The sequence below is a fragment of the Terrapene carolina genome, unplaced genomic scaffold (assembly GCF_002925995.2).
Source record: "Terrapene carolina triunguis isolate 2854851 unplaced genomic scaffold, T_m_triunguis-2.0 Scaffold131, whole genome shotgun sequence".
NCBI lineage: Eukaryota > Metazoa > Chordata > Testudines > Emydidae > Terrapene > Terrapene triunguis.
In genome coordinates this window covers 18,797,092-18,812,018 of record NW_020664482.1, presented here as the reverse complement: position 1 = coordinate 18,812,018, position 14,927 = coordinate 18,797,092, and the positions used below count along the sequence as shown (strand labels likewise).

The 14,927-nt window shown below is 44.2% G+C and overlaps 1 protein-coding gene across 1 annotated transcript in view; it reads left to right on the top strand.

Moving 5' to 3' along the window:
• The first annotated feature begins 1,797 nt into the window (after positions 1 to 1,797).
• The window catches only part of LHFPL1 (LHFPL tetraspan subfamily member 1), a 37,126-nt gene continuing 23,996 nt past the window's right edge, over positions 1,798 to 14,927 (top strand). The window contains exons 1-2 of the mRNA XM_024217415.2: positions 1,798 to 2,185; positions 14,289 to 14,387. Of these exons, the coding sequence (XP_024073183.2) occupies positions 1,804 to 2,185; positions 14,289 to 14,387 (481 nt within the window). The 5' untranslated portion in view covers positions 1,798 to 1,803. The remainder of the gene's footprint in view (positions 2,186 to 14,288; positions 14,388 to 14,927) is intronic.

Genomic DNA, 14,927 nt, shown 5'->3' with positions numbered 1-14,927 from the left:
ACCTCTAAACGTTTCCTAAATCAAACGCCTTTAACATCTGTTTGAAATTCTGTTATTAAAGCGCCGAGTTCCAGCGTGGCTGTCTTTTCATGAATGTCCTCAAAGGGGCTCTCTTTCTCCTTAATTAAAAAAATACCCCCCGCCCTCCCCACAGTAATAAAGTTCCAGGGAAAGGAGTTTGAGAGGGAGAGAGGCATGTTAGTGCTGGTGTGGAACTGGGATTGTTATCCATTGTTGTGATGGGAAGAATGGTCCAGTGCTAGCTGGGGACTTGAGAGAGACAGCTTCAATTGCCTGCTCTGCCACAGACTTCCTGGATGGCCTTGGACAAGTCACTTAGGGTATGTCTACACAGCCCGTGGCAGCGAGCCTCCCAGCCGGGGCTGAGAGACTTGGGTTCGCATCCTTAAGCTCCAGCCTAAGCTGGGTGTATTCAAAGAGCTGTCTTTGCAGCTATTTTCAGAGTGCTAGCACAAGCCCAAGTCTCTCGACCCAGGCTGGGTTGCTCGCTGCTGCAGGCTGCATAGATATATCTGTAGGCTCTCTGTGTCTCAGTTTCTTATCTGTAAAATAGGGATAATAGCACTGCCCTACCTCTCAGGCCTGCTGTGATGGTAGATATATTAAAGTTTTTGAGGTGCTCAGATACTATGGTAACGGTAACCACATAAGACAGCTAAGTATAATTCTTCTTGGGATTGCTTTGAGGCCATCAAGTAAAGAAAGCAATTGTCACCTAGAAGGCACAAAACTATCTGTCTACACAGATACAGTGCAATCTCTTCTGTGTGATTGGAGTGCTCACTGCCGCTGTTCACCTAGGAATGCTCAGTGGGGGAATTACACATTGCTATATAAAGTCTCAGTTTGGTTAAAGGAACACGGTCAATATTATGAAACTGACTCACATGAGAAACATTCTTGTGTCTGAGAGAGGCCACAGGCATTGAGGAACAAACTGCAACAAAAATTTGAAAAGCAAATTGCAAGTTATTGCAAATGATTATTCGTTGCTAATTTCTTTCATTTGCAATAACTTGCAATTTGCTTTTCATTTTTAATTTAATTTCATTTAACTTTTAATGTGTTTAACTTTGGGAGTACGAGACTGAGCCCATGGTTTGCATATATAGGAGGACCTTTAAGTAACATTAATTCCTAAACACTTTTCTGGAGTGAAGAATTTTTGAAACCTACAATGTAAAGTATGAAATCGCTCAACCAGTAATCTTATTGGGTGACTTTTCTGTTTCAGAGATTGCAGCTGAACATAGCAACTGCATCAGAACGACCTGCTAGCACTGTCAGAGCCGGCTTTGAGGTCGACTAACAACGGCACAACAGAATCTGAACTTTCAGCAGCCTGAGCAAATAATAGTCTCTTGTTGGAAACATTGGTTTGTCTCTGGGCCCAAATGTATCAGTCAGTAGGCCTGGCCGGGCCCAAAACTCAGGAAAAGGACTAAGAACACAATGGAGTGAAATAAGAGGGATGCTGCTGGCTTGTTGGATGAGGGAGGAAGTTGTCAGGGACCCATAGTTATTTGCAATATATAGAGGATAAGAATATTTGTAGGACTTTTTTTGAAAAAAAGGATAATTTTGCCTGGAGGAAGCTGGAGGCCTTTGAAAGCAGAGAGGCAGACCTGACGCACTGTTCCTGTTTTCTCTCTGGGCTGAGTCCCTTCTATTGCCCTCTCTTTTGTCCCTCTCTGAGGTTTGTGAAGACCACTGACAAGGAGACACTTTGCATGCCCTGAGGCAGCTACCTTCAATTTCACTTCTAACCAGAGATCTAAGAAGATGGGCAGCAGTTTGACGCTGGTTGGTGCCCTCTGGGCTTTCCTATCCTTTCTCACAGCAGTTGCCAGCTCGGCCAGTTACTTTATGCCCTGTTGGCTCATTGGTTCCCAGATGGGGAAGCCGGTTTCATTTGGCACCTTCCGACGGTGCACATACCCAGCTCGGACGGAGGAGAGGCACCTGGTGATGGTGGAAGAATGTGGGAGGTATGCCAGTTTTGGGGCTATCCCCAGCTTATCCTGGCAGATCTGCACCGTGGTGACGGGAATTGGCTGTGCCTTGCTGCTCCTGGTGGCGTTAGCAGCCATCCTGGGTTGCTGTGTGGAAGAGCTCATCTCTCGGATGATGGGACGCTTCATGGGGGCAGCCCAGTTTGTAGGAGGTAATGGAAATCGCTTGCATTATGCTACATACGTGAGTGGCTTCAGGTTGCTGATTAGCATATGCTAATACTGTACAGTGATCTTCAGAGCACTGCTCAGGACAGCAAAGATCCACTAAGCTGGAAACATCTGTACTAAACATCTGAAGTAAACCTCGGTAGCATGAATATGATTTTTACTCCAATACTTGACCCTCCTGTTTTATGTATAGTCTTTAATTTCCTGTAGGCTCTACATAAATACCACGTCTGTTACGAGAGACACTCTCAGTACATTAAATGTTCTTCTGGTTTGTTACCAGGCCCAGAGCTGTAACTTTCCCCCAAAGCCAGGAATCTCTGTGGGAGAACATTCTGCCTACTTTAGCTGCTGGTTCTTTCTGTTTAATACACGTCCCCTGATGACAGTAACTGCAGTACTTTATTTCCACTATCGTCTTTAACACCCCTGATTACTTCAGTCATGCCTCTTCCAGAATGAGGAGGACCTGGCCTTTCTGAACCCTCTTGGAGCTTGTCTGCACAGCAAGTTACTGCACGGCAAGCCAGGATGTGACTCCACTACGCCTCAGCTTGCTGCACGGTAGCGTCTTGGGTGGACTCTGCTACAGCGCAGTGAAAGTCCCAGAGTGTGGCTTGGAGTACTTCCAGTGGTAGTACATCGAGCCGCGCTTCGGCACTTTCGCTGTGCTGTAGCCGTGTCTGCATGGGACATTACTGCGCTGCCGGCTCAGGCATTGTAGATTCACAATGGGACGTGCCATTTGGCAACTTGCCATGCAGACAAGCCCTAAGAGAGTTCAGAAAGGCCAGGTCCCTCTCACTGTAGAAGTGGCTTGCTGTGTAGACAATCCCGTGGCTATGTCTTCACTGCAAGCAAGAGGTGCTGTCTTGTTGAGTGAGGGAGGGAAGTTGGCACGGACCCACCGTAATTTGCGAGACAGAGAGGATAATATTTGTAGGTGCTTTTTTTAGGAAAAAAGGATAATTTTACCTGTGGGATGATAGTGGCCTCTGGAAGCAGGGAGATAGCTCCCTCCTGGTGGACACGGGACACTGTAGTTTTCACCTCAGCTAATCGAGGTCCACCCAAGGCAGGGCAGATAGTGTCGACTTTGACTAGCTACATTCAGGTGAGAACCATCTATGCCTTGACTCCACAAGTCTGTTACGTTGTGGCAGCTCTCTGAGGTTCGCTGTCTCTGCAATAAATGCACCTCTTCTTGCAGTCACGATATAGCTATGGAGAGGTTCTCCTAATGTGGCTTTCTACCTAGCATAACCCTCGTGGCATTTTATCGGTCCTGCCCTCGTCTGTCTCCACAATTCTGTTGTTATCTGTATTGCAGGAATGTGTCAAGACTGGGGCCCCATTGTCCTGGGCACCATACACACACAGCTAGAGACAAACCTGCCCTGCAGCACTTACTATCCAAAGGGAGAAGACAAGAAAAGGGAAACTGAGGCAGAGAGTGGGGCAGGGACTTGCCCAGTGGCAGACAACAGGCCAGTGTCAGGGCTGGCAACAGAACTCAGGTCACCCGAGTCCTTGTCCAGTGCCCTAGCCAGAACACATTCCTATCCATAATGTCCTTCCTACATACATGTGGACCAGTGTGTTACCCCAGTTTGACACCCGCTTCGCTCCTTTGAAATCAGTCTGGTGTGAAGCTGGAGTGACACCTTGGTGAATCAGGCTCATTGTCTCCAGAACTGTGGGATACCAAAAGAATCCTGCCTCTATCTCTGTCCTCTCTTCCCCATGCTGTGTTGAGTCCAAACTGATCAACTACTTGGCCCTTTCCTGTCCGTCTTCCATTCTCAGCCCCAGGCCTCCTACCCCCTCTGCCTTCATTCCCTCTCTGAGACTGCCCACCATGCCTCTACCTTCTCTTCTCTCTCCTTCCCAGAGGGTTCCATACTCTCCTTGTGCCTGCTAGTCAATTACCGTAGATGACTGATGGAAAATAAAAGGCAAAGCTTCCATCAGCTGCAGCAGCATTGCTCCAGGTGGGAGGTCCCTTAGTGTACAATTACCAGCAGTGATTTGCCCCAGTGCCGCTAACCCATCCTTGAAATGTAGTTTTGCACTGGGGCAACGTATCCCAGTTTCAAGCATCAGTGCAAAACATGGCTTATGGCCTGTGGCTTCGCATGTCTACACTAGGGATTTGCACCGCTGCACCAGTAGTCAAAATCTTCACTGTAGCCAAGGCCTTAGTGTGTTGTCTGCATTTTTGTAATAAACTGGAACGTCTTTGTTTTCCCTCCCCAGTGTGATACTGCTAGTTTATTTACACAATAGCTTGAAAACCACAGAGCACATAGCAAAGCACCACAGCAAACCAGTGTGCAACTGCTTCCTTCTCACAAAGGAGGGCTATGAGCATGGAGGGTTATCCATATAAAACCATGATGTGATGGATTGGAAGCAGCCATCTAAGCAATGCAAACAGGAGTTCCTGTCCACAAAGCTGAGCTGGGACTAAGGGGGAAGTTTAAACAAAGGAACCCTCCAGGAGTTAAAAATAAAATCTCATTTGTGGGTGTTATATTCAAATGTGAAATCGATGATTACACTAGGCTATCATCCCCCCAGGTTCTGATCTCCGTTCTGTCAGTATCAATTCCAAAGAACGCCACTGATAGCCGAATCTGGCTGCCAGACTGTAGGGAACTGAGGAGACTGGTTTTCAAAAATGCCGAGGACCTACCACTTCAGCTAAAGTCAGTGGGAACTGTGGCTGCTTAGTACCTCCGAAAATCAGCTCACTACTATTTTCTCTAAGGCCATCCCTTTGTATTAAGATGTCCTCATATGTGCGTGCTGTGCATCATTTAGATCACTCATTGCCATGAGGCTTTCAGCTGCACAAGCCTCTGAAACCAGCACCACGAAGGATGAAGAACGATTGCTGGGAAATAGTGCTACATTTGGATTATTTTTAAAAATATGATAAATATTGGAACGTTCGTAATTTCCTCCTTTTACGCTTTAGCTTGGCATGCAATGGGCTTGTCTAGGCAGCTGGTTGTGTTTGTTTGAGACCGCTTCCAACTGAACAAAACAAAGAGGCATTGTTTAAAAATGCACATCCAGCCTTATTGGCAAGAACCGTAGGGGAGATATTACAGGGATGGTGCCAGAATCCAAACGTTTTAATTGACTGCTGTTCGAGTCCCTCTGCCCTCTGGAGCTCTGTAATAGATGCATTTTTCTCCAGGATCTCCTCCCATCCAGGCAAGTCACCCTCAGCAACAGAGTACAAATTGCTTTCAACAGCTCTGTGCAGAATCAGGCAACTTGCCCTGGGACATCAGACTGTAACAGCAGGGTAGCAGTGTTCTGCACAGTGGTACAAAGGGGAGGCAGAAAGGGCTTGTCGTTAAGGCCCAGGACTGTATTCATTAGATCTCGCGTCACTTCTTGACTCTGCTACAGACTCTTTGTGTGACCTTGGGTCAGACACTTAATCTCCCTGCACTCTGGTTCCCCATCTATAAAATAGGGACAATAATATTTCCTTACGTTATTGTGGGGGAGAACCTACTAATGTTAGTGAAGGGCTTGAATCCTACAGCAATGGAGGCCAGATTCATTAAGATGCACCACTAAATCTTGAAACCAATGGATGTTACCTCTGCTTGTGATGGATGTGATAATTTTCAGTTAAGGAAAATAAATAGTCCAGATTCTTAGCTCTGCTGGGGCTGCTTTGCATCTCTCTATCAGTGCAAAACAGCCATGAACCCAGAAGATTCATCCCTGTACAAGGAGAATCCACAGGTGGTACAGAGCATATACTCCAGTGGTTCCTGGCTGCTAGACTAGCTCCGGGGAGTGTAAGTAATTTATATTGGAGGGTGGGCTGGCCCCAGGATCAGGGGATCCCCTCTCTGATCCTGCATCAAGTGCAGCATGGCCAGACCAGCAAATCAGGCACATTATTCTTTGATGATGGGAGAGTGGAGACAGAGTTGCAGGCTTCACAGGTTTAGATGAACAGAGGTAGAGGATGGCAAAGAGGTCTAAGCATCAGGTTTGAAATACCTAGAGTACCTGCCATCAGGACTAGAATCCCAGCAGGGCTGATTCAGCTTTTGACCTTTCCACGGATCTCCTGTATGGCTGATTGCGCATCCCTTGGACAGGTCCTTGATCTTCGCCACGCCAAACCACTCCTCAGTCTCAGTTTCCTGGGGAGCAGTTCAACCACCTCCACCTTCCATGTAGACCAGGGTAGAGCCACTCATGGAGTGTGCCCTCCATGTGTAGAGTAGGGGACTTTGCTGCCAAGCTACATTCTGGGCAGAGTCTGCAATTCCCCACTACAGTTGTATTTGCCTAATTGTTCAATTTAAATGCAATCTTTTGATGTTGGTTCCATATAGTTTCATGTCCTCTGTGAGAAACAAGAATGATGTAAGATATTCTATATGCTTGCAGTTTTCTTTGGGTTGCATGTACATTAGCAGAAATCACTCCCTGTGTGACTATTCCTGTTGAAGAACTAGTTTTCAGATTATGTTGCATTGTTCTACTTAACTTCTGTTGGCAAGCCTGTTAAGTGTTTTCTTCAGGACCAAGGAATAGGAACTTCTGACTACAAGGATTTAGCTGTCATACTAATCTAGCAACATTTGAGTATGTTCTACCGCCATCTAGCTAGCTCTCAAGGTAGTTCGCATTACTACCCAGCCCTGTGAGAGATTGAAAGCTGTTTTATTTTTACATTTAAGATTGGCCAGAACCATGAAGTTCAGGTCTGGATATGAACTGCCTCAGAATACTTCTGTATGTGGGGATCTGGTTTGGGCTTGTCTTATTAAGGCTGCTGAACATTTGTTTACCTGAATTTCCATTTCTACTTATCCCATTGAAGCATACCTCAAAAAATAATTGTTAATCAGTATTTTAGGTGTCAACCTACATTTCCAAAAAATAAAGGACAACTGTATGAAAACTGCAGGTCAAAGTTTATTTTGAAAGGTCACCACCTCACAATGTTTCATCATGTGTGATCAGGGCTTAAATTCTCAGAGTATTTCCTGGAGCCAACCACGTCTCCCCACCTCCATTCTCCATGGGGCATGCTGGGGCTCAGAGCTCCAGGCTTCAGCCATGGGGCCCCATGGACCCCCTGAAACTGGTCCATGGCCCCCCCAGAGGACTGCAGATCCCTGGTTTAGAACCACAACAGCATCAGGCTGGTGTCAAGGTTTGAAAATATTTACCAGAGCTCTGCTCTGGACAGCTCCGGCTGAATTTAAGCCCTGCGTGTGATCCTTTGTACGGTTATTGCTTAAATATGTATTTTTAACTCCAGTCAAATGCTTCTTAGTAGAACTTAACTGGGTACAGGTCATGGGCTATTAAGCACCAAGTATATAAAAGGAGGGGTGAATTCCCCAATAACAATTAAAATCAATCAACATTAAATAAAAATGCGCCCAAGAGCAACGCATGTTCCTGAACAATGATGAAGCAACATGGCTTGTGGCTACTGTCTCCTGACAATCCTGCCATGCAGGTAGCAGGTTATAGAATGCTGTAATTGGATGAATCAACTTGTCTCTTTCCTTCCTTGGGAAGAATTAGTATTGCTTAGTTAGCCAATGACCGCCCAGCTAATAGCAGTGTCATAGATCAACGCGCCAGTGATACACAAGCGTAGACTCAGGTTTAAATCATTTCATACAGCGGCACAGATAAACCAATAAGGCTGCTCTAAGTACTATCCTTACCAGCTGCATTACAGAGCTAATGTACATTACAGATAAAGGAGCTAGTAACGTTATTTTAAAAGAAAACATTTCTCCGCCTAGCAGTTTTACAGGTTTTTTTAGAAGGCTGCAGGAGAGACTAGATTTGTAATTTAAATGATAGTATTTGTATAATGACAGTGCTTAAAGGCCCCAACCAGGAATCGAACCCCATTGTGCCAGGCACTGCACAAACATAGAATAAAAAGCAGTCTCTTCCCCCAGGAGCTTCCTGATGTCCACTGATTCTCAACTTGTACAGCGTCTCACAATGCTGATTCACATGTGCCTGCAAAACTCTATGGATTTTATGACAGGCATAGAAGATTCTCGGCAGTAGGTGCATTAACTGAAATACATCTCGGGGAGAAGTGCAATTAGTTTCCAGTCAGAGCAATCTCAGCATGGCAAAAAGTGCAGAGAAAATAGGTCCATTAAGACCCAGACCTCAGATACATTTTCCTTTCGCTTTGAGCCCAGCTGTACTCAGCAGTTTGTTTACTAACCACAGAGACAGAGAGCAGGGTCCCTGCAAGTATGTCCTATCAGAGTAAACAGCGGTTTGCCGAGGTTAATCTTCTGCAGTGATGGCCTGGCTGTAATATCCCCAGGAGACTAGATATGTCACTTCCACACATTAGTTCTGTGCTCCTTTTGCTGGTGATAGAAACAGGCCGTTTGTCCCTCCATTCACTGACGCATAACATTCTCCATCTGAAAAGGCCACAGAGCATTATGGTGAGTTTTGCTCTTTAACTCTTTGGACACTGGTATTTTTTAGGCTTCCAGCCTTGTAAGGGGAACACATAAAATACATTAGAAATGTGATACATTTTTCATTTGTATTTGCTTCCCACATAAATGCTGGCAATTTGTATGTATAATATTTGTATAGTAGCAGTAAATCTATCTGATGTTCCCCCCCTTTAAGCATTCCTATGGCCGGGCACCTGGACAGTGCTGGTGTTCTCAAAGTTCAGTGCTCAATGCTGCACTCTGAAACATGCTCACGGTGCAGGCTTAGCAGAGTTCCAGGCATCCCTTTTCCCCCTACCTGTCAAAAGTGCAAGGATCACACCTGGATGATGCAAGACATGGCACGTTTCAATTAATGCAAACATCATCTCTAGCTAAGGTTGAGCGTGCATGTTAAATGCATGATCCTAGCATCATGCCCATATGATCCTTGCACTTTTGCCAATGTGAGGCCTCCTCATACTTTGTCCTGGAGGTCCAGCTTCCTCCCATTCGCAGTGCAAGATATGCCTGGTGGCCTGCCTCCTCCTTACACCTTATCCTTGGTTCCAGCAGCCCTCCTGCTGACTCAAATTCTGCAACCCTTCATAGGCCTTTGTAGCTAGCACTGAAATGCTGATGCACTATTTCATGGAAGTGTTTACAGCAAAGGAAATAATATTTTCCATACTATCCAGCTTCACAGTCAGTATTGGGCAGATAGCGTGGCTAATTATTGCACATGCAGCCAGTGCTAAACACATGGGTTTGACATCATCCCTGCTCCGCGTATTTGTCTATCGGGTATATCACCCTAGTTTTCAAGCAGTGACATCAGAAAGAGACATCACCAGGGAAAACTGATCAGTTCCCCCCTTCTAATAAAATGTAATATAGGAAATGCTGAAAAGTGCAAATGTACTGCAGCATAATTTACTTACTACTTCATTTTTAAGAATACGCCCTTAAGGGCTTCCGTTAGCCCTTTGATCGAGTATAATGGGATTAGTTGTCAGTTACGAGTCCACAAAATACATTTTTGGCTTAGTGCCTTTTACTTCTCTAAAAGGATTGTGCATGGGGGTGCGGCTGCACATGTATATTATATTATTTGGAGACGCTCTCGGGGGATATGGCTGACTGCCACTATAGGATGCATTGGCTTCTCAGCCCAGACGGCATTAGTGTCAAGCTGTGTTCATACAGTTTTTCTCCCGGTATGACTTATATCCAGATACACTCCACCTGAGGGTTTTTTTTTCAGGCTCTAATTTTTAGGCTTTGATAGTATCAAATGAGGGGGAAAAAATGTTCCATTAACTGATTTAAATTGTAAATAAATGTGATTCAGCTGGGCAGCTGCCCCTTTTGTATTTGGGTTCTGTGAATATTCTGGTGAATGAGTTTACTGGCAGGAATGTCATCAGACAGTGATATTTTTTAAGTAGGGCTGTCGATTAATCGCAGTTAACTCATGCGATTAACTAAAAATTAATTGCGATTAAAAAAATCAATCGTGATTAATCGCAGTTTTTATCGCACTGTTAAACAAGAGACTACCAATTGAAATTTATTAAATATTTTGGATGTTTTTCTACATTTTCATATATATCTTGTATTCTGTGTTGAAACTGAAATCTAAGTGTATATTTTGATTACAAATATTTGCACTGTATGATAAAAATGATAAACAGAAGAAATAGTATTTTTCAATTCACCTCATACAAGTACTGTAGTGCAATCTCTTTGTCCTGAAAGTGCAACTTACAAATGTAGATTTATTTTTTTGTTACATAACTGCATTCAAAAACAAAACAATGTAAAACTTCAGAGGCTACAAGTCCACTCAGTCCTACTTCTTATTCAGCCAATTGCTAAGACAAACAAGTTTGTTTACATTTATGGACGATAATGCTGCCCTCTTCTTATTGACAATGTCACCAGAAAGTGAGAACAGGCATTTGTCTGGCACTTTTGTAGCCAGCATTGCAAGGTATTTACGTGCCAGATATGCTAAACATTCGTATGCCCCTTCATGCTTCGGCCACCATTCCAGAGGACATGCGTCCATGCTGATGATGCTTGTTAAAAAAAAATGCGTTAATTAAATTTGTGACTGAACTCCTTGGGGGGAGAACTGTATGTCCCCTGCTCTGTTTTACCTGCATTCTGCCATATATTTCATATAACATCAGTCTTGGATGATGATCCAGTACACGTTGTTGTTCGTTTTAAGAACACTTTCACTGCAGATTTGACAAAACGCAAAGAAGGTACCAATGGGAGATTTGTAAAGCTAGCTAGAGTACAGGACCCAAGGTTTAAGAATCTGAAGTGACTTCCAAACTCTGAGAGGGATGAGGTGTGGAGCATCCTTTCAGAAGTCTTAAAAGAGCAACACTCCGATGCAGAAACTACAGAACCCGAACCACCAAAAAAGAAAATCAACCTTCTGCAGGTGGCATCTGACTCAGATGATGAAAATGAACATGCGTCGGTCCACACTGCTTTGGATGGTTTTCGAGCAGAACCCGTCACCAATATGGATACATGTCCCCTGGAATGGTCGTTGCAACATGCGCATCTGGCACTTAAATATCTTGCGACGCCGGCTACAACAGTGTCACGAGAATGCCTGTTCTCACTTTCAGGTGACATTGTAAACAAGAAGCGGGCAGCATTATCTCCTGCAAATGTAAACAACCTTGTTTGTCTGAGTGATTGGCTGAACAAGAAGTAGGACTGAGTGGACTTGCAAGCTCTAAAATTTTACATTGTTTTATTTTTGAATGCAATATTTTTGTACATAATTCTACATTTGTAAGTTCAACTTTCATGATAAAGAAATTGCACGACAGTACTTGTATTAGGTGAATTGAAAACTACTATTTCTTTTGTCTTTTTACAGTGCAAACACTTGTAATAAAAAATAAAGTGAGCACTGTGCACTTTGTATTCTGTGTTGTAATTGAAATCAATATATTTGAAAATGTAGAAAACACCCACAAATATTTAAATAAATGGTATTCTATTGTTTAATGGTGCGATTAATCATGATTAATTTTTTAATTGCTTGACAGGCCTATTTTTAAGCAAATATTGGAGGATAGTAGCAGCAAGCGAATCTCAGATTTGTAATCTGCATTGTGGAAGGAGTAGCTCCTCAGCTGGTGTCATAGCGCATGTTGGCATAGCGCAACCGGTTTCTGTAGAGCTACACCCATTTATACCAGACGAGGACCAGCCCTAAGAATAACATTCATCCAGTCAAGGACCAGAAACCTACCAGATGACCTATGTGTCCAATCAAAACAACTTGTATTTCAAAGGTCAATTACTAAATGCTCACAGAAGCTGTTTGCTTCAAAAATTCAAAAATCATTGGCTGAATAATTATGAAATTTTAGAAAATCATGTTCCTTTTCTGGATAATCCGAACAGACGAAGAGGCAACATTCATTGTATAAACTACACACATCCGAATGATTCACCTCCCTTGTACTGAGCCCCTTAAATCCCATTGATTTAAGAGAGTTGAGAGAGTTCAGCACCTGACAGGATGGAGCCCATTGTTTGTAAACTTGGTTAGAAAATTGTAGCTTTGATACTGAGGGGGCTGGGGGTTGTGTGTGTGTTTGTATGTTACTCACTAGCATCCTTTACTAACAGGCAGTAGGCAGTTCTTCAAAGCATTTGTCCCAGAAGAGAGAGAGAGAGAGAGAATTCAGAGCAACTTTGCATCATTAAACAGTTGAGAATGATGATAGACTCAGCAGGAGACCCGACACCCACTTGAAGGAGCACAGTGTATTTATCATTCTCTGCTGGATTGTTACATTCTATGATTATCTACTGGAAACACAGACCCTGGCAAGCCATTTACAGCGGTCAGTGCCTGCTGAGTTGGCCCAGGGAAGACAATGACAGCACAGATTACACAAGGCAGAACCAGTTACTGGACCAGACCTGAGCTTTCCTGCATTGCTACATCACCAAACAAACAAAAACAACAACCTAAAGCCCAGGAGTTGGAAACCCAAATCAGAGAAATGCTCAGTTGGACAGGTTTTCTGATCAATCCCAACCTTGTCGTTCCAGAGCAAATAGTTGCAATCTTTTTTGGGTGCAGGCACAATTTTCTGCAATGCTGCCAATGATCCTCTTGATGGCTCATTACACATCACACATGCTGGGCTTACAGTGTGTGTGTGTGTGTGTGTGTGTTGGAGGAGAAGGTCACAGACCCAGCACAACAATCAAACAAACAAATAAATAAAGTAATCAAGCTGGGTCACTGAGGCTTGTACTTTAAGCACCGTTTTACCAAAGCTGCTGCTCCCAGATTATGAAAGACCCTCCCAGCCCCCAAAAGTTTTCAGACCACTGTAAGCACCACACATGTACTCCCCTTCTTCTGATTCTTGGCCAGAGCTGGGCGCATATTACAAACATTTTTTGGTGAATATTTGTTTGAATTTTTAACTTGAGTTTGCTTCAACTCTGTACACATTCCTGTAGGGTCCTTAATGCCTGTTATGGCACATTATGTGTTTCTCTGTCTAGCTGACTTTTGTTTTAGATGAAGCAAGGAACAACAACTATCCAGAGACCCGTTCTGCTTTCAGTCAAATCAGGAGTAACTCAATGGCCCAAAGTCACCACCAGAGCGAGAACTCAGTGGTTCCCTCTCTAACATTGTGTGTCTGAAACATAACAATACATAAAAATAACAGGAGTACTTGTGGCACCTTAGAGACTAACAAATTTATTAGAGCATAAGCTTTCGTGGGCTACAACCCACTTCTTCGGATGCATCCGAAGAAGTGGGTTGTAGCCCTTTTTTTTTTTTTAACTCATTGGTTCTTTGGTGTCTAAGGTGCCACAAGTACTCCTGTTATTTTTGCGGATACAGACTAACACGGCTGCTACTCTGAAACATAACAATACATGGCAGCTGCCCCTGTAGGCCCTTCTACACTTAACGGCGCCGTACGAGGAGACAGAATAGCAGCATCACCTTTCAGTCACATAGCAACATGGGCCAGTGTGGCTGAGCTCGATGGGTATGTCCACACTGCAATTAAACACCCACAGCTGGCCTGTGCCAGCTGATGGGGCTCCAGGCTGCAAAATTGCACTGGAGATGTTTGGGCTCAGGCTGCGGCCTCAGCTCTGGGACTCTGCCAGGCTCCAGCCAGAGCCCGAACGTCTGCAGTGCAATTTTACAGCCTCGCAGCCCAAGCCCTGCGAGTGTGAGTCAGCTGTGAGGGGCCAGCCAAGGGTGTATAATTGCAGTGTAGACACAGCCTCAGCGTCCTCTCTCTGAGCCGTCGGAGATCTTGATTTCTCAGAACACTAGCTTGGCTTTCAAACCGCATTTGTTTCTACTGAGGCTTTTTATTAAATTGTGTCAATTCCCACTCCCCTGTTAATCTTCAGTGAGGTTTTCAGAAACATCTATTTGATGATGAATGAAATAAAACGTGCAGCCTAAAAGTCTAGGGATCCTGTCGCGACGACCCCAGAGTGGTGGAGTTTTATTTGGTTTTTTAAAACTTCTGTGGGACGTCTTTACATTTCTCTCTCTCTCTCTCTTTTTTTATAGGGCTGTTGATAAGCTCAGGCTGTGCTTTGTATCCCTTAGGATGGAACAGCCCAGAAATACAGCAGACGTGTGGGAATGCCTCCAATCAATTTCGGTTAGGTAAGGCAGCCCTGGAAAGGAGAACACCTAATGGGTTTTTATACATATTCTCTCTAGTTAATCACCTTATATGAGTCCTGAATCAATGACAACAATGTTATTCATCTCAGCCAGGACCTATGCTGGCCTGGTAGGTCCAGCTATTTTGGCTGCAGTCAGTATCATGGGTCATATCACACCTCTGCCTTCTGCAATTTGTGGGATTTTCATTTTCTTTTGTTTAAAGTTGACTAGAGAGCTACCTCCTGGCCCTATTGCTAATGATCTTTCTTTGATAACTGGTGCAGCTGATTGTGACTGTCGGGTAAAACAATACGTAATGTGTCAGAAAAACTGATCTGGGGCACTTGTTATCCGGATTGGTGCCTTATTGTGCTAGATGCTGTACAGAGAGATAGGCAGACATGATTCCTGCCACCTCCCCACCCCAGTGCAAGGGGTGCTTCTCTGTATCCCTGTATCTTCAAAGTCATGTACAATATACAAACAATAAGTAGCGAACCCCAAAATACTTTATATTCCCTTGTTGCTTTCTTTCTT